At 45.4% G+C, this 20863-nt stretch overlaps 1 protein-coding gene across 14 annotated transcripts in view; it reads right to left on the bottom strand.

Moving 5' to 3' along the window:
- The window catches only part of nrxn2b (neurexin 2b), a 645600-nt gene that overhangs the window by 301277 nt on the left and 323460 nt on the right, over positions 1 to 20863 (bottom strand). For 11 of the 14 annotated variants that reach the window (XM_068713609.1, XM_068713607.1, XM_068713608.1 and 8 more), the window contains 4 exons: positions 17220 to 17658; positions 15708 to 16091; positions 13562 to 13765; positions 10196 to 10222 (listed from right to left, as the gene is read on the bottom strand). In XM_068713609.1, coding sequence (XP_068569710.1) covers positions 10196 to 10222; positions 13562 to 13765; positions 15708 to 16091; positions 17220 to 17658 — 1054 coding nt within the window. The remainder of the gene's footprint in view (positions 1 to 10195; positions 10223 to 13561; positions 13766 to 15707; positions 16092 to 17219; positions 17659 to 20863) is intronic. The other 3 variants (XM_068713614.1, XM_068713618.1, XM_068713619.1) reach the window with 1 other exon arrangement.

Here is a 20863-nt window from a genome sequence, read left to right as displayed (position 1 = left end):
GACCCTTATGGACTTGTTATTTTTGATGTAAAAGCAAAGGCAGACAGCAGCATTGGTTACATAAGGCTGCAGACGTTAATATGGTTTCCATGGCAAGTGACGGGATTTACTTTGCTCTTCAGAGTTATCAGGATAAGACCTCTTTTGACGATAATGCCATTTGGCTCCCATCCTAAGATATCATATTTTCTATCTCGAAAGCAGTGCAGGCCTATCGCTGCAGATCTAACTAACGAAAAGGTTTATGTGAGTGTGTGTGTGTGTGTGTGTGTGTGTGTGTGTGTGGGGGGGGGGGGGGGTAGTCATCTGCTAACAGCGATGTCGTGATGGAAGGGAAAGATATGAGCAGATAGCGCTGATAGAAACGCAAGGAGACATCTCCATCAAGACCCTCGTTCATCTACAGCTCGTTTCCTTCTTCTCACTCATTTATTGCCGTTACCCCATTCTAACCTACATTAATCCATCAAGCTCCGCCCCCCTGTAGAGTATCTCTCCTCGCTCCACTGTATTTGTTGTACCGGATATATTCCTTGGAGGAGAGTGGAGGGATGTTTTCGTGTGGGTGCATGTAGAGAGGGATTGGAGAGTGGTAAGTGTGTGTGTGTGTGTGTGTGTGTGTGTGTGTGTGTGTGTGTGTGTGTGGTTCTGATGAAGAGGGGGGGGAATAAGAGAAGAAAAATAAGCAGGAGGGAGGGGAGCGGTGAACGGATTATGACCCCCGGCCATGATTATCTACGCCTGCCGCTCTGACCCCCCCGTGCCAATTACAGAGATAAGACAGCCTGTACCTGTGTGTGTGTGTGTGTGTGTGTGTGTGTGTGTGTGTGTGTGTGTGTGTGTGTGTGTGTGTGTGTGTGTGTGTGTGTGTACTTGGCTTTCTCTGAAGCAAAATGTGTGTTCAGTGCACGCACGCAGACATTTGTATTCACCTCTTGCTAACAGGGGCCACACACTTTCTCTTCCCCCTGTGCAAGTATTGGGGGGGGGGGCTGGTGCTTCAGAATCCGTGACAAGATAACCTCCGCCGATAGCGTCTAGAATATCGCACGGCTACCGCAGGAAGACATATTTGAGTCGGCAAGATGTTGAGAGGACGGCAGATTGATTTTGAGAAGCGGGGAATGAATCAGACATTTTACCCGCCCCCTCCAGAATTTTAGTGCTCCCTTCAGAGCTTCAAGCGCAGGCGACTCCCCTGCTCCCCTTTCGTGCTGCCATCTGCATCCTCTCTCATCGCTTTCCCTTTTCCCCCCCTCGCCTTCCATCGTCTGCTTCTCATCTGTGTCCATCGTCCTCTTGTTTCTTCCCTCACCCTCCTCGCATCCTTCTCCCTCACTATGGACACTTTAGAAAAAGAGAAAAGGTCCCCGGGGGATGCTGATTTATGATTTTAACTGCATTTTCCAGCATGCTGTGGCAGGAGGATATGGTCCCATGGGATAGCCATCAGTCCTGCAAGGCAGTATGGGTTTCGACAGCTCCATGCTGCTGCCGGTTCTCTCATTAGAGTCTCTGTAATGAGTGCACATCTAACCTGTCGCCTTGTGCCACGTAGCGCTGAGAGGCGGCAGACCGATCATGGGCTGAAGCTACGCCGGCGAGGCAGACGCATTCAAATTCAACACAAAAGGGTCTGGTCCTCTGAGCGGTCATCGACACAGGATTGATTTCAAAAACGCTGTTTTGTGACTTCGGTGGAAAACAAGATGCACAGGGAGCTTGAACCCTGTGTGGATATGGGAAATCATTTTCTATCGATGGAATAAAAAAGATCTGCACCATTAATTCAGAATACAAAAGTGTGTACGTTTATTTGTTTAAATATTGATCGCAGGCTCCCCTTGCACCTAACCTTTATTGAGCTCATTTGTTAATCCACTGCGCTAGAGACAGAGAGACTGTGTGCTACCGTCTATTAAAGTGCTAAATTCCTTTGCGACGGTCGAACAGCTACAAACAACGCTTTCCGTTTCCATGAAAAGCTTAGAACCCACCGCACTAAAACACCTTGTAAGATCCACAATGAGTTCATTCCCATTAAAACATGCAGAGAGCAAATATGTTAAGAAACTAGACTGAGTGAGAACGTCAAGACTGATAAACCACGTTTTAATTCTGCATACTGTGCAGTCATCATCACTGTGCATTGGTCTCATCAGGTCACCGGACGTGCACATACGATAAAGGGGGAGGGGGGGGGGGGTAACCATATCTCCATCTGAATTGCAGCGCTCATTACAGGAACACAGAAGAAGTAGAACACAGAGGAGTGTAAGTCATGATGTCCTTCAAGCTGAGCAAAGCTACTAGCAGAACAATCATCCACAAAACTGTGGCAAAAGTAAACCTCACTGAGCGAGTCGCGTTGAGTCGGCTTCAACCACTTGGCTAAGGTCCCAGAGAGGCAGAATATGCAATCCACTTGAGGTCCCAGAGGACATCGAGACAAGACAAGCCTGCCAGCCTCCTGCACCAACATGCTCTGAAAGATGCTCAGTGGACCCCTTCGTCTCCTTAAACATGCTGGCTGCCGGTGCTTGACCGGGTCCCAGGTGAAAAGACAGAGAACAGTCTACCTTCTACAAGTAAAAGAATTGGAATTGTGTCCAGAGTACAAGCAGGCAGCGGAACATTGGTGCGGACGGTTGTTATTAGACACGAAGGGGCAGGAAGACAATCTCCTCAGCCGGTTAGGTCCGGTGAACAGATTGCCTCGGGTGTCTGGAGTTCACAGAGAGAGGAGGAGGTAAATAGAGAAAGTAAAAAAACACAAAGCACAGTGGCATCCCTGGCAATCTCTTTACACTCGTTTATCTGTCAGCCTCTTAACAGCAACACAAACATAAATGCAACGGGCAGCATTTGTTTTCATATTTGAGACTAAGACTACTTCTACTATGACTAAGACGAATAGCAACACACACACACACACACACACACACTAGTTAACACTTACACTATGGACATTGTAATAGAAATGAGTTGATAATGACTAAACTATACTTGAATTAGTAAAACATATAATTTAATGCACTTCATTAAATGGCCAGTTTCCATTTAATTAAAGTAGAAAAGGTTTAACTGTATTTCTTAGTCGTTCTACAGCTTTGGTGTCACACTGGAAAATGCTTAGTCACCTCATTTTGGGATGACTGTAGCATACGTCCTTATACTGTACATATGGGCCGGTCGGAAATCCAAAAAGCTATTTAAGTTAACTGATGAATACAATCCTAAATCATATAGACAAGTTTCAGTTTTCATTCCAATACTGATCTAGATTTTTTTTGTTATGTTTCTAAAGTACATGTTCCTGCTGCGACATCAACAGCAGTACATTGATCTGCCTCCATGCTGGTTCTCCTGTCTGTTTCTGCAGACTCCATCTACAGTAGGTAATACACTGACTCTGGAGAAGTACCCCATACTTACCCCAGCACTTAAAAACATCCAAACCGTCCCTTTAATGTTTCTTAACCAAGCCCTGGTACTTTGTTTTAAGAGTTATACATAATGAACAGCATGCTTGTATTTGTACTTGGCTTCTTATATATAGTGAGAGAGCTAGAGTACAGCACATCAGGATGCAAACATTGGTAGTGTACATATTATAATTCCTCACACACGGATGTTTCCACACACACACACGTGCACACGCACACACACACACACACACACACACACACACACACACACACACACACGCGCGTTTCATTCCAGCTGTAGCTATAGGAAAATGTTCTGATTACATATTTCTTTGAAGTCCATAAAGTCCATAAAGGCTTCAAAGCACTTCTTCATTAGGTCATTTCTGTTCAACATTTTAGAGGCATTTGGTTCATTCCCATTAAAACATGCAGAGAGCAAAATATGATAAAATGTGTGGGAATTAAATGAAGTTGCATCCATGGAGGAGATATTTACGTGCATATTTTATGTTTTTCTTTAAATATGATATGTGTGGAGGTTGGTTATATCCACAGTGTATGTTGTCTCACTGGTGCTTAACAGCACACTAGTATCACACAAACTGTTAACTACTGGGGAAGGTGTCATCCATGTGTCCGTCGCTGATTCAGATGATTGCTTTTTAGTCTATTTATATCATGTGACGTAGCCGTCTCTGAGGGTGCACAGATCTCAGGCATTATGTTAATAACATATTCCTCTCATTGGCTCATTGCTTCACATTTGGCCCGGGGTTTTGGAGGATGAAATGAACATTAAAGGAAAAAAAGTGCTAACCTCCATTGGAGCATTAAATTGCCTTTAAAAATCAAATCCCAATCCGAGCATCTCCAAAATACATTTCATACAGTCTAACTCCGATGGATGCTCAAACTCAGAAACCGTAGGATGTCGTGCGTGCCGACGGTAACTTCTAGTGCCTACAGCAAATGCTTCTTTGACATCTATTTGGCTGAGGTAGGATGTGATGACTCATGATTCAGGAGAGCGATTGGAAACTCATTCAAATTCAATATTTGAGAACGTAAGCGAGCCATCTGCTCGGAGACGAGCGAGAGCGAACAGGGGTAGCTGGTAAGACACTTTTAATACTAATTAGACTGAACAAACCGCTCATTCAAACACAAAGTCGCCATGACACCTGCGGTCTCTGAACACGAGCGCCGTATCGGCGGCGACAATGGTTAGAGGGCTCTGTGAACATATTCCAGTAGTCGTGACTGTGCAAAACACATGGGGGAGGAGTGTGAAACCTGACAACTTGGGTAGAAGAATGAGGAGGGTGACATCTTCAGTGACAGAAATACACCGCATGTGTGTGTGTGTGTGTGTGTGTGTGTGTGTGTGTGTGTGTGTGTGTGTGGGCAAACTCCCGAGACTCATTTCCCTGCCCACAGTATGTGTCAGATGAGGCATGCATCCGTGAATGCACATCTGCGCACATCTGTCTTAGTGGGCGTTCACATCACTGCGGCAGCATTAGAGGTACTCATCTCCCGGTGCAATCAGTTATCACTGTGCTATTCTTGTTGGACTATACAATAGTTAAATACAAAGGTAAAACTGGGGACCTAGAATCTCTTATCTGGAAAATTACTTCATTAGGTGAAAAATATGCCGCGGTATTTAGTTACTACTAAATGACAATCAATAGGATTTTGTGCATTCGTCCAAATCAATTGGTTTCCCTATCTTGGTTGGCCTCTTGCAATTCATTTCATACCACAGGTCTTTGAGCAAAGTTAGCTCACTATCTCACAGCACTGGTCAAAAGTTTTCCATCCTGTGCTGTAAAGTACTCCATGCCGTGGAAAGCATTTTCTGGAAACCAAATCTCTGGAGGCGGTACGATTGTTTGTTTGAACGAGCACTTCTGGGTAGCCCCGTCAACAGACCCTCAGAAACCTGAGCTAAATAGTATAGTCAAATAAATCACAATATATACCACGATGAGTAACTTCAGGAGTAGCTGAACTCGTCTCCATCACGTCTCACCTTGCTGCAGTGATGTAGACGTGTACTCCAGGACTCTGTGACATCACACAGCTGACCGTGTCTTTCCCCTCAGGGTGTGGTCAGTAGGGCTACGCAAACGCTGCTAGATATTTCAGTAGGCCTGACTGTCACACCGGCCGAACACCCTGCAGTGATGTCACTGTAAACTGACGGACCTTGATGGTGCACACGCCACTGCAGCAAGGTGACTTTTCATGGGGAGTTAAGTTACTCTTTAAGGGTCTGGTGGTGCTCTGCTAACCGCATTTGAATAGCACCGATTCATCTTTTCAATCTGGCAGGAAGAGCAGGTAGTAAAAGCAACATTTGTTTGAGACCACAGTAGTACAGATTACTATAGTATATTATGCTATACTCATATACTCATATACTCAAGCCAAGACGAGGCTAACCTTTACATTAGCAGTGTGCTCACAGACGTTGGAATCTTTAAGTGAAAGATTTCGTCTGAATGGCGATCGCTCCGTGTCTGTGAACTGCTGTGGAATGTTAATGCTCACCAAAGTCGTTTAAACACTTAATTAGTGGATGAATAGCAAAGCAAATTAGCCGAACAGTCACCCAAAAGCTAATTAATCACACATCAACGGCAGTTTACAATCATTCTTGCTCATATTGCGCTCTATAAAATATTACAATACGTTCTCAACTCTTCACATACGGACGCTCGGTCAGGACGGTTTGCCATCACTTCATTTTTTTTTAACGCAGGCGACGTTTAGCCAACAAAAGAACTTGGTTAACTTTAGTCAAAGTTTGGGATAGAATAAGTACATTTGTTACCCAACCTTTACATTATTTAAGTTAACTTACGCACGTTGACTTTCGGTGTCACACGGGACACAGACAGCTGTCTCCTGGGTGAAGGTCATGAGTTTGTTGGACCCGCTCATACACCCCGCCCACTACTCGTCACACTACGTCACCTGACTCCCTTTGTTCCGAGGGTCTTACATTGGAGTCAGTAGAAAGCTCGGTGCGTCTCATACGGATGCTAATAAGCGTCGGTATCAAACATCGAGGGGCGTGACGAAGCAGGCTGAATATCAAGTCGAATGTGATCCTTTGATCACGTCACACATCATTGCTAATGACACAACGCTGATTGAGGGTTATGGGTTTTGACACCTTTAACATTAACTACTTCCCTCAATCTTGTCAGAGCCTTTGTTTCACTGCATGGCTATCCAATCATTTCCTGTTCAGGGCAGTATCTTTGGGATAAAAGTTGGAACCTCACAGCTTACATCCATAACCAGTGCTGTGCCGTTTATGTAACATATAGGATACGCACTGCCAAGTACCTGGCTCTTCATCGTCTGGAAGCATCTGTTATTGTCAGGTTACGTAAAAAAAAAATGACAGATTCATAAGCAAATGATTCATAGATGGTGTATTTTTGTTAAGATTTGTTTTTGCTTCCATATGCCGCCGTACTGAGCTGTTATCAGTTGCTTTACATCATTTCTACACACACACAGACATAGTGTGCGTCTCAGTGCGGTCTGAAGTGAGAGCTTGCAGGTTGACAGGCCAAAAGGGTGTGACATTAGCAGACGGAGCGCTCGTGCCCCGCATGCTGGCCGTATGTCACCACAGATCTCATCTCATCCAGCGCTAAGAGAAGGTGCTGCTGGCTGCTGAAAGGCCACCTTCCAAACACATACCATCAGCCGGACACCCTGACCCGACCGGAGCGGAGGGCTAAAGCTCTGCTCCATATCATATCCAGTCGCATTACGGTGGGAGAGCAGGGTCACAACGTGCAATAAAAACACAAGGCTGATCATTCTCTTCCTAAGTCTCACAAAGCACTAGAAATAACGAGATGATATAGTAGGTCAACAGCTGAACTAGAGTCGCTTTAGAAGTAGTAGTACTGCCACAACAAACAGATAAACAATGAAATAATGTATCTGAGTCATGCTATCAATATGCTAATGAGTCAATAGAATTTGCTGCGTCCCAAGATGGAGCCAAACCTAATGCAGCCTCTTCTCCTGAGAAGTCTTAGTGTGTACCTGTTGTTCTTTTGCATGAGCAAGTTAACAACCGGGGACATCTAACAGTTTAAGAAGCATTCATATAGTAGCAAACACTCCGAGCTTCTCTTCGCTTTGTTGACATAGACGGGCCGGCCGTGCACGCTTTCAGTGCATGCTAGTGCATGTGAGCGTGCCCCACTGGTCATACAGCGGTTGCAGCTGATGATGTTGTGCCGGTCGACGGCCCTGTCGCCGAGGCGTAGCACCCATCCTCCGGTTCCCCCTCAGGTTAACACTGGCATCTCCGTCAGCGCTTAGCAATGTTCACGATGAGCCGCCGGCTCCCCGTCGACATGTTGAGAGCCGTTGAGAGACAATCAAAATGTTCCCAATCTACAGCACCAACCACGCAGCTTTAATGAAACATGGCTTGGTTTTGTGATGGTCCTGTAGTCCTACTGTCTCTCTTTGGACATCCTGAGATCAAGATGGAAAGAGCTGCCTCTCTGTTACTGTTATATTCTGCCAATAGCAGCCTTTGAATGCATGTTAGCCACACTTGCTTTAAAGCTAGAAGCTCAAGACATTGCATTTTGATTTCTTCTCTATTGAAGAGGTCAGGGATAGAGTATAAGCAATATTTTATTCCACCACTCACTAGCCTTTTTTCATCTATGTCCACTCAGAATGTAAAATGATTTATATTTAGTGACATGTGTAGTATTAGGTTGCACGTAAACCTATCTGCATGAAGCCGGCAGAGACCTTGGTAGCTGATTGGCTTTAGTTACTGTAGGTCTCTGGAGGAGGAATCGACCGAGAGATGTCATGGCATTGGATAAAGTGTTGTCTGTAGCTCTGCCCTGGTTTTCTTCCACTCAATTTTTCCTGCTGTCTCGTCTGCTTCTCTCTCCCAAACACAGTCTCTCCCCCTCCTTCATGCACTGATATTTTGGGATCCTTTACAGAGTGCGGTTTGTGCGGTGTGGCCGTGAAAGAGGGAACTGCTGCACAAGGGCGCTCAGTCAACCAAAGAATATAATGGTTAAATAAAATGTTCCTTGTAAAACCGCTGAAACCCAATGTTCCAAGTCGAACGTTCCCAGCAGTGAATACCAATATTTAAACAGCAGCTGAATTAAGAGAAAATCAATGACGAATTATAGTAGTGTGAAGAAAGAATGGATATTTTCTGAAAAACTAAAGCGTCCTCTGACAACCTCTTTTGTCACGTCAAAACATACAAATCTGCTGTGACCTCATCCACCACATACGATCATTTACAACAACACGGAATCCAAGTCAGTCCCAGAGACATGAGTCCTGCGGTCCTCACCCACTGCAGGGAGATCACGCAACATCCCCAGTGCTTGTGCGCCATCTAGTGGTCAACCCAATGTTTGCGTATCCTCTGAGCACTATTTGAATGTTATGCCAGTGGCTCCGCACATACTAAGTGGTGTAATTCGTCATACACTGAGACCACTTCCATGCCTAGCGGAGGCTTTTGAAGTTTTTTTGGATTGCACTCCGTAAAGTCCGACATAAACAGCGTTCAAGTGTATTTTAAGTGCAGGGACGTGACACACACACACAGCAGAAGTACAGAACACGGACGAGTGTGGTTCACACACCAACACATTTGTATGGAGCACTTTACACTGACAACATTGATTCTGTAACCATCGCCACTACACAATGCCAAAAACAAACTGTGATCCTTGCCCAAATCTAATCCTTCTGGCTGCAGACTGATGATACATACCGACGACGCAATAAATACATTTCCAAATTCTATAAACGAACTTAAGAAAAGCACAAAAAAAAAGCACTCACTGGTGGTATTCTTACGCTACCTCCTCAGTTGTTGGGGTTAATCAAAGTCAAGTCGCAATTGTTCCACCCTCACAAAGACACCATGCAAATTAAGGAACACAAACACAGACACAAACATCAGGTTTTCTCCATCTTTGTCACTGTGGCTGGCAGCACTTACCTGTGGGCTAGCTGCTCAATTGTCAGTGCTTATGATAGAAATAACAGAGTGCTATCACGCTGTCAGCATGGGGCACAAAAACATTGGCTTGCTCTGAAAAACAAGCGTGCACCAGGTGGTGCCGTCTCTCAATGGATAAGCAATTAGGCTTTCTAAGGGGCCAAAACTATACAGTTTGTCCCACATAGAAAACAAGCAACACCTGTGTGTGCAGCCAAGTGGAGCCGAGAATGGGCGCCGCATAATAGAGAACAGGAACATCCAACAGGGGTGTGTCAACTTGCCCTTTTCTGAATGCGTTATCGGGGGATGATTGACAGGAGAATGATAGTGGAAGGCAAGCAAGAGGATGGCAGGGTGAGCAATACAGATAATTATGAAAGTGAAACAATAATTAAATGTATGACAGAAAAAGGACAATCAAAGTGACAGAACTTATGGAAAGAAAATAAATACCACTTTGATCATGTACTGGAAAAAATGGGTGGTGGGAGACATACAAATGAGGCGGTAAGGAGGACACAAATAAAAGATGGCAATGAGAAGAAGAAAAGATGCTTAATGGAATAATAAATTCAACACATTCAAAATATGGAAGAGTGACGTGGGTAATGAGAGAGGTGTCACTCATCATGAGGTCAGGAGAAAGCAGAAAAGGGCCACTGCACAGAATCAAGATGAGATAGACAAATACACTTTAGTCGGAAAAATGGATAGAACCACTTACTGAGGTTACAGTCTATCCTGATACAATCTGGCGGGAGAAAGAGCGGAAATGGTGAGATCAAATAAAAAGAAGAAAGAAAAAAAAAAGAGTAAGAAAGAGACAGAAAGAGGATAAAAGAGAGAGAGAAAAAAAAGACATTTTACATCCTTCAAGGTACATTCTGCAGACAACCAAGCATTGCTCTGGGGCCACCATCCGGGGACAGGCTCTGAGTCAGGATCACCCTTTTCATCCATCAATCCCGTCACCCATCCCTCCTTCCACCCGATACCCCCGAAGCACAGCAGAAGGCAAGACTCATCGTACCCCATGAGGTCATACAGTAGGAGAGCGTGAGGCAATGTCAACGTGTTGATGACACTTAAAAATAAACTATGCAAAGTGCTCCGTTGTTGGTGTAATAAACACTTTATGTGATTACAGTATTCATAAAGTTTTATTATGCGAGTGCAGTTCTAAAATACGGATCAAAGATTTAACATTCCATCTGGCAAAAACCGTGAAGCTTACATCACCTTTTTTTTGTATGTTTTATGTCAAAAGTCTGTTGTTTTCCTCTTTGTAAACTATAACAACAAAGTACAATACTTCACACCTCATAAAAATATGATTAACCTCATTAAACGAGTCAGATGGAGCCTGATAATTTAAACTGCACAGAATGTTTTGGTCAGAATGTGATGGCCTAAATAGCTGGTTGCTTTCTTGACTAGTGCTGCAAATAAACTCTTTTTTTTTTTTTTTGCTGCATCTGCTGTGCGCTCACTGGAGCGGACGCAGGGTCTTGCACCTTTAACGTTAGCCAGCCCCCCCCGTCCCGTTTCCCAGCAATTTGAGATTCAACTTGCCTTCTGCAGCACTTTGGGCATGAGAAACCCAACAGTGTAAATGACAAGAAAGGGTGATCTGCACATCCCAGCCACCTCACGCCTGGTGCACACACACACACACACACACACACACACACTGCAAGAAGTAAGACTGCACTGTTTGCTACAAGCGGTGCGTCAAAAAACACATCGTTTTACAAGACGTGTTGTCAGGCGGTGGAGCGTTGGATAAAAAGCTTTGCCCTTAAACTGGAAGACTCTGGTGTCAGTAAACAGCATCTCTGGTAAAAAAGCAAGGAAGCTGAATCCTGCTCTGTAGCTGACCCTGACTTTTTAGGAAACAAGAGACTTCCTTCCTTTACAGGGATCATGAAGCATCAAGTTATTATTCCGCTTCGAATATCTTATCTTGCTGTGAACTCATTGCTGTTGCTGTAAACTGTGTGTGCATGCGGCAGCGTGGCTGGGTTGTGGTCTCGAGCTGTCAACCGCTACAGAATAGTGGACACAAACAGCCAGGGACCAGCGTCACGCTGTAGAGCGGTGGGGGTGATGTCGTTAAGGGCCGCTTCTGTTGGTAAGCAGCAGTGCTTTCTGAATAGAAGACACATTTGTGCAATCTTTTTGTTTTGAAGAATGTAGAGGTTGTCCCTACCGGATGTGAAGGTTTTCTTTAATCGATAAGCAAGACATAAAATGTCGGCCGGTTGTCACATGGGAACGTTAGTGTGAGAGACTTAGGCTGACACACTGAACAGGTTATCGTCATTATCTATGACTAATAAATATCATTAGAGTTAATTATGTCCAATTATAGCCTTTTCCTAGTGATTAATCAGCAGGAATTTAATTATCAATCCAATCGGTCATTATTGTGACCGACGGGATTAAATGGGCAAGGATTAACACTTTAACAGATACCGAGGACTCCCTGCGGGTGTGATATACTTTAGCTGTTAATTAATCCCCTCGCAAGAGAGCGGAGAGAATCCTGAGCGGCGCCTTAGCGTCGCTCAAATTCTTTCAGGTGTCATTGTAACCCGGTCGAAGCCACAGGAATGGGAACGCGGGTCCCAGCTCTCTGCGGGACAAACGTGGATACGGATCACAGATTACAGATAGTGTGGATCAGCTGCACATGTGTTGGTTGGGGGCCTGCTAGCAGTTCAAGCTGTGGGCGGCAGGGACAAATGTGTGTGCGACTTCAGACAACTACAGCTGTGAGCCGGTCTCTCTGACTGTTTGATCCAAGGGCCGCAGACATAAAGGCCGTTGAAGGGATGAAAAGTTCCATCTTCTGAGTCTTGGCCAGGTGAGGTGTTGATGAGCGACAGGAAATGAGAAAGAGAGAGAGAGGGGGAGAAAGAGAGAGCGAGAGATAGAAAGCAAAGCGAGAGGAAAGAAAGTAGAAAAAGAGAGAGGAGCGACCAACTCCGCCCCCCCCTTCCTGTCTCTATGGTGGCTTAAACTCTCATGCTCCTCCTGGTTCACCGCTGAGAGTCCGAACAGACTTAAGGTATCCTTAAACTGGAAGGTCATACCCATCTTCCCCAGAGCACTTATATCTTTTTGCAATGAAATTTGAATAAGTCAAAAGGTCTGCATTCCTGCAGCCTTAGTGGGGGTGCATTCAGACTATCCATCTTACAAACCCTACTCTACAATTTCACTGACCTTCTCCCAAAAAGAGTGCCTCCCGGACCTCTTTACACCCCCTTCTTCTCTGTAATTACTTATGATGAGGGTTCATATCTCCTCTTAGCACCCCTGGGCAGAAGCGGAACCGACCAGCCCCTCAGCTAACTCCACCAAAACTGGAATAGAGCAGAACCGCGAGGAGGAGCGGCAACAGGAGCGAGGCCACCTCTAAGCTTCTGGAGACAGGCTAGTTAGTGGGGTAAGGCTCAGGATCGGGCCGAGGATACTGTTAGAGATGGAGCTTTTAAACAGGAGGAGTTGCTATGAGGCTTCGCAGGGAACAAAGGGAAGTGGGTGAGAAGCAGAGGGGATGGGGGTGAGACCAGGGGTCAAATAGGATGGAAGATAAATGACTACAGGGTGGCTCCCCTCAGTGGGCTAAATGGGGAGGGGCACCTTTACATTTTGACTTTTAGTCTTATTTTCCTGCAGCAAGCAGTTAATGGAGGAGAAGTTTCTGTATTTGTACCTCAGCAAATAAACAGCAAAAATAAATATACTGGTATTTCTCATCTAAACCAAAGGGCAGTGATGGGCATAAGCTAGCTTATTAGCTTACTGCACAGCTAAATAGAGCTATTACATGAAATGAAAAGTGCTCTTTCATACAAAACAAATCTGAAGTAACTGAGGGACAAATTTAGAAGCTTTTCCCCCGCCTGTCAATAGAAAGAAAAACAATGGTGTGAAACTCAAAATGTCAAACCATCGTTCTAACTTCAGCCGTATACGATGCTAAAACACAGAGCGGAGATGAGGAGACAGGGGATGGTGAGGGAAAGGTTAGCAGGGACAGCCACGATGGATCACAAGGGGGGGGGGGGGGGGGGGGGCCTACCGAGGTTCACGGTGAGCTTGACGCGGCCTCCGTCCAGCTCCAGTCGCAGGGTGTCCGCCGACTCCTTGGAGGTGGTGGCCATGAGCAGGCCGTACGCCCGCTGGGACATGAAGCGCAGAGCCACGTCCTCGGCCTCCGTGTGCATGGTGACCGGCATGATGATCTTCAGGTACATGCTGCCGTCATAACTCAGCACCGTCGCCTCTGGAAGGGGGGGGAGAGGACAGAGGACAGAGGAGGGACTGTGACAAGTGGGTTACGCATCACACAGGAGAGCTAAAGACTGTACATGATTCTGGGATATGAGCACGGAGGTCTATTGGAAAGGACAGTCCAGTATAGATGGCCAATGAGATCAAAAGATAATATTCATCGCTGCACTTCTACCTGGTTTTAGAAAGTCTGATGGCAGCATGTACACTGCAGCCCTTTGTCTCCCTTTGTGTTTTTGCAATCTTCATGTGTGCAGAATATGCCCAAAGCACCAACATCAAAGACAGAAAGCCATGCCCATGAAACATTCATAATGAAGCCACTATCAGACTCTCCTCCAGCTGAGAAGAAATGTAAAAAACAAAACAAAAAAAAAGTGCCGCTGGTTCCGAGACATCCTTATTCACACCAGGCACTGCCCGTGGTTACTCTCTAGAATCAGCCATGCCATAAATAGACTGCAGAGTGTGGAGTGACAGCTCCCGGAGTACTGCTCTTATTTTGCAGTGTGGGTTGATATGCGTCATCACAGGCTATCGTGAGTCACTGTCACGGGGCAAACGAAACGCTTAGGCGTGAAAAAGTCCCTGCTATGGCTGTTATATTTCAAAAGTGAACAGCATAGATCTGCTCACACTGGACCAACACACGTCTTACATACCTGAATTACATAAACAACTATTAATTATCATCCTAACAAGATCATAGCGTTTAGTTTGATTTGGCTTCATGTAGTTCCCCTGGGTTTTCCTCCGCTAGTTAATATAATTGATTGTCCTTACACTCTGTTAATGTATGCTCTCAGTCTGTTGACATGGAGAAATATGCAGCTGGTAATTAGAAAACTTCCTCAGTGCCACATGCCTGCAGTAACACAAAGCTCCACCAGATGGCAAAAGAGCATCACTGAAAGCACACCTGCCATGTGAGCACCCAGAGGAAGAAAAAAAAATTAAAATATCACCCTTCAAAATAAAGACATTTCATCCTCTACCTCCACTGTCCTGATTTGAATCCAATCTCTCCTTCCCTCATTACCCTCCTTGTCCCTCAAAATCCCCATACTGTCATGGCTCACTCACCCCCACGGACGTGCAAAGGCAGACCGCGGAGCGAGGCGCCTGCGGCTAATTGGAATGAATCAGACGTACGTGGTGCTATTTGAATAGCTCACCTCCCCTCGCCGTGGCTTAGGCGCCACCTGGGTTTGCGTGACTGACACAGATGGCGGCGGTAGGCCTGGCTGCTCTGTCACACTGTTGCCAGCCTCTGAGTGCTTCAGCACCCCCCCCGTCCCCCCCGTCCCCCCCGTCCCAGCCAACGGGCGCCCAAAAGCCACCCAGCCTCGGGTGGCGTTTGGTTCAGACATGTCTCCCTGTGGAGTTCTTACTCTCACCATACAGCAGCTGCTTGGTTGTGTGAAAAACAAGGCAGCACATCGTTGAGATGCTCATTCTACACTTGTTTTCTCTCGCTTCTGCTTTATTGGATGGAGTTTACAGCAGTGCATTGTAAACATTGTAACGTTATGAATTTACCTGGCATCGTTTCATCTTTTGACCATCTGTATGGTGCAATGGCTTGATTATGAGAAGCTATTTTTTGCTGAAAGGTTGCTGTCTTTTTTTTTTAATGCTGGAACAAATTGGGCAAAACTAACACAGGAATTAAAATGTCACTGTATAATTCATATATAGTATGTAAACATAGAATTTAATAGAATAGATTGGCCCCATTGTCACAGATACCCGATTCAGCTATTTGAGTCAATGTTGGTGCATCCCTAATTCTTTCTTTTCTGAATTTTGTATATCACAATTGTGTACTACTACTGCAAACTAGATGCATTCATAGTTTTCAGAATGTATGATGAGTTCTAGACCATCAAAGTCTTGGTCACTTCACCCATCCCCTTCAACACCCCCCTCCTTACCTATCTCACAGTTGGCTCCCAGGAACCCGGTGCCGATGCAGTCGCATATGTAGCGGTTCCAGCCCTCTTTGCACAGGCCTGCGTTGCCACAGGGGGCGCTGCTGCACCTCTTCTGCAGCTCACGGGTGCAGAAACTGCTGACGCCGAACGCGCTCTGGATCTCAGCCAGGCGGCGGACATCGCGGCTCTTGCCGTCGATGAAGAGGTCGCGGACGCAGCCTACGTAGCCGTAGTTGAGCAGCGCCGTCCAAACCTCCGGCGGCATGATGAGGTCCGACTTGGACTCGGGCAGCCCGCCCAGGTACATGTCGCTGTCCAGGTCCAGGATTTCACTGCCCTCTGGGGAGCTGAAGGGCATGCTGCGGCTGTTGACTGAGATTGAGCCTTAAAGGCAGAAACACAGTTGTCAATTGAATATTCAAATTGTTGTGCTTAAACATGATACAACATGGGAGAAGTGTGTGGTCTGGATAAAGGGGGGGGGGTGGTCAAGTGGCTGAGTGAGTGGGCAAGTGAGTGAGTGTGGGAGAAGCAGTAAGTGGATCATTTAGGGACATAAAGCACAGACAGAGGGACATACAAGAGACAGGGAGAATAGATGACACTAGAGTGTGTGTGTGTGTGTGTGTGTGTGTGTGTGTGTGTGTGTGTGTGTGTGTGTGTGTGCATCTAATGTGTCTGTAATAGGCTAAATGGAGAAGGGAAGCAGAATGCAGCAGGGAGTGGGTGAGACAAAAGGCCCTCTATCTTTCCGTGATTAACGACTCCGTCTTAATTTTCTATTAAAAGCCAATTACAGCAGGAGCAGCAGTGAGATCACATGCATGCTCGCGCACACACACACACACACACACACACACACACACACACACACACACACACACACACACACACACACACGTTCACACCCTTCCTCATTATAAGACGCCATTAGGGGGAGATATAATGTCCTAGGTGCTTGCCCACCTACAGATCATTCATCAGACACCAGACACTCAAGCACGCAGATGTCCCTGTTTGTGCCCACATGCTGGCAGAGACATCAGAACACAAGTCTCTCTTCAGGTAAATAAACTCACATCAACTAATGCCACTAGGTATATTATTAATAGTACGCCTAACCATTTCTTAGCTTTTGTTTTAGCATGTGTGGACTAGTTTGGAGAGCTGTTAGGACTCTTTTTCTGTGGCAAATCTGTGACACTATACGATCTTGATCCAATGAACTCTTCCAATCTGCTGCCTGAAGAAGCCACAAAATACTAGAAGATAGTTATGGATTGAGTACAAGTTTAGTCCAAGTGCTCAGCTGCTTTGTAAAATAGCGTGGAGCTAGCAACAGATCACACATCGGTGTACATATGAGAAAATGACACATGATGGTGGAAGTATTAAGTCTGTTGATACAAGCCGCTAAAGCCAGCAGATCTTTATAATGTACTGACGTGCTGCTGCTTCAGTCAGATTCAAGATCAGCTGGCAGAGTTTAAACAAGTTCAAAGCACCCCTCACCTTTCCTCCCTTCCCTCTGGAAATCCACATGGCACCATTCCCCGTCATTGACCTTCTTGTTGCTGGCCTTCAGCTTTGTTTTTCCGGAGCCCATATCGATCAGCAGGTACAAATACCCCTCCAGCAGCTCCATGGCAAAGTAATCTGTCTTCAGCTCCCTACCGGGCTTCTGCTCTTTGGGACCCTGAGGACGGCCGTGGCTGAACAGCAGGAGCCCGCTTGGCTCCGTGGTGCGGAAGTCGAAGGAGATGGATCCCGTCTTCTTGGTGTTCCACTTGGGCAGGGAGATGTAGGACTCGGGGGTCTCAAAGGTGACGGGGTCCAGGGCCGCCACGTCCTCACAGCGGAACACCAAGTCGCCGTTCAGGGTGATCTTGGGGTCGCGCTCGATGGCCAGACGAGACAGCTCCAGCTTAAAGTCGTTGTTCTTGTACACCACCTGGAGAACAGAGCGGAGTGGCTGTAACGTGTGATTCATTCGTTGCATCAAGAACTGGATAAATATAGTAAAATGGACTTTCTATTTATACTAAAATGCAGCTGCAGCAGAGAAGAACATTGAATCCATAATGTTGAGACCCTGCAGATGCATCCTAATTGCCTAAATTAATTTCAAGTGTCAGTTATAGTGGCTGCTGGGAAATTGCGTCCACATGGGGAAATGATGAATCAAGACATGAATGAAAAGCATGACTTTCTGTTTGATCAGGAGTGTGAAACCAACATTGGTACAACGTGTTTCAGAAGCTGTTTTTCTACCCGACGACGGACGCTCCCCCTCAACAAGACATTCAGTTAACATACGAGCGCCCAGTTTACCGACGCTCCATGATTTGGAAAATCCTTCACACTTTGAACATTTTTAAACACTGGGCCCAAGGCTCGCTTCCACTGACTTCAATAACGTCTGGGTTGTGTGGGTGCACAACATGCTCAGTGCCTCATCACCGCTGGGTAAACTCTTGGTCAAATCCATGAGGCGTATAAACTATTGGTTGTTGAGCAAAAGCTGCAGCTCAAAAAAAAATGTCAGCACACCCGGAAAATGAATTGGAAGAAAAAAAACAACCTCAAAAGGCTCGAGGGGAAACTCAAGACGCAGGGAGCAGTGAATGTTGCTTACGGCTCTAATGTAAATGTCTCCGACAGCCTTTGATGAAATACTGCTCTATTGTTTCAGCTCAAAGTGTGTGCCTGTGCCTCACTATGTGCATTCATAATGGATTAAGTGCTAAAGGCAAAGTAAATTATCCTTGTCTTTGTTTCAGTTCTCCTTGTATTTGTTGAACACTCTGTAGACTGCGTTTTGAGAGGCCGTCCTCAAGGTAATAGTGTGAAGCAGCTGAGGCCTTTGCATTTGTGTGTGTGTGTGTGTGTGTGTGTGTGTGTGTGTGTGTGTGTGCGTGTGTGTGTGCGTGTGTGTGCATTCTCTCCTGATTTTAGGGCTCTTCACGCTTCCTCACACACCCACGCATACTCCCTGACAGGTAATAGGAAAGCAGAGAGTTTTATTTATTTTTTCTGGTGCTGTTGCAGCTCCGAGGTTAAGTCTCAGGTTCGATCTGCGGCAGATGTTTACTATTGCAATGTCACAGAGCAAAGACACGGAAAAGCTACGTGCTCATTGTGTTTTTACCTGAACCTCCTTTAGTGCCACCGGTGTTTTTCCATGCGCTCACTTGTTAAGATAACAGTGAACAAGAAGTGCCCACGTCTTTTTGTGTCAGGATTCAATTGTAAGGCTTAAATTAGGGTTAACTTAGATATCAGAATACTGATTATTCCCTTCGCTTCTTCAAGAATACTTTGCTGCGCAGCAGCTGAGTGAGAAGCAAGATTGTATGTCATGTCTTATACGACGACTTTGAGTCGACTGCCTGCATACGTCGTCGTTTTCCAGATTGACTGCGGCGTGTTTCACGACGGCTTATTGGTGTCTAGACGGGAGGTTAGCTAATTGCGTGTTGCCTTTATTCAATCACACATTACAGCAGTGGTCGTTGCAGACACACTTGGCAGAGATCTGCACTCTACTGAGTGCGCCTTTCTAGTTATCTGTGTGTTAAGCCACCATTTGTCTTTGTTTGCATTGGCCTGTTTCTGTATTCGCACCACTGAAAAGCTTGTCTTGTGCTGTGCGGTTCACCGTATTGGTTTTTGACTATCTACTTTCAACAGACTGCTGCCGTCATTCCCCTTTTGTCTTTCACGGTATCTTTTTTAATAAAATGCCCTCTAGTCTCTATTTTTTTGAAATGCATGCAACGCTCTCTCTCTCTCTCTCTCTCTCTCTCTCTCTCTCTCTCTCTCATCCTCCCTGTCAAACAGCACACCTACGCACAGGCATAGGATGAACCGCAAGAAGGCAGATATGCTGGGTTATTCCTGAACTTAAGCCTCCTTTGGTTATCCCTTTCTTTGGCCGCGCTGCCACATGCACTGTACACCTCATAATGTCGTCATTAGCGGAGATTAGTCCTGGTAATTAGCCATGATCACGCAAAAACTGGCAGCTAATAAAGCGTGAGCTCTCCTGGCTTAAGGTGTTAGAGTAAAAAAAAAAAAAAAGAAGAGGTGAACGAGAGAAAACGCAGAGGGCTTATTTTCATCTTAACTATTTTGAGGTATTTATTTTTGTAAATCCATGCTAATCTGTTTTTACATAAAAAAAAAAAAAAGCAGCCTGGTCTGCTGATTTATACAACGGATCATACAGCATCTGGAGAAAAGATGAGGCAGGAAATAAACCTGGCAAAGCGCTGCACCAGATGACTCCCGGGCCAGTTAGTATCCGCAATATGGCCCAATACCAGCCCATGTGTAAGCTAGCATTAGGATGAAATGAACTTTTTTTTTTGCAGACTCAAAGAGGGTAAAGGTGTCGATGTAATCACATTCACATCAAACATGAATAATATGTATCTATTTTACCATAAAACAGTAAAAACATGTTAAATTCTTCCCTTTTTTAATTAATATACTCAATGACAGCACTTATGATGAACAGATTTACATTACATTTGCTGTGGTGTTCTTTCTTCCTCGAGGATGAATCTTCATGTCAGCTGTGACCTCTCCTTAGCACCATCTAGCACTTGTGTAAAATAAATACCAATATTCTATATTTGCAATGATACTTACACGCTGGCCATGATTGGATGTGCCTTCTATTCTGAAAACTGCATGAGCTTTACTCCTGCATTACCCTCACTACTTGGTACTAGTCTAAAAGGTCAACTATGAACAAAAGACAGCTGAATGGAGAAGACACATTGCTGATTAGGGACTAGGGCCTGTCATATTTACATGAACTCATAGCAATAGCTGCATCTGACATCCCCCAAAAAAAAAAGTCTTTCATCACACTAATCAACACCAGACAAAGCATTCCGCTGACATCTGGTCTCTTAGTCACGAATGTGCTCTAACTAGTGGAGAAGGCAGAGATGGGATATCACGAACACAATGACAGATTTGCATGCCAGCATGCAGCATGTCATTGACGTCAAGACTTCTGATGTCAGAGGGGGATTTTGTGCAATCCATCATGTCACAAATCAAAGCCAAAATGAAGGCAGGCTGCCAGAATTAGCTTCCCGCAACGTCGGCTTTGATTGGCTATTGTTAGTACGTGATCTTCAGCT

Source organism: Cebidichthys violaceus, unplaced genomic scaffold (genome assembly GCF_023349555.1).
Source record: "Cebidichthys violaceus isolate CVI_PGR_0920_01 unplaced genomic scaffold, fCebVio1.0.p SCAF_19, whole genome shotgun sequence".
In the NCBI taxonomy this organism is placed as follows: Eukaryota; Metazoa; Chordata; class Actinopteri; order Perciformes; family Stichaeidae; genus Cebidichthys; species Cebidichthys violaceus.
This window is presented reverse-complemented; position numbering and strand designations above follow the sequence as displayed.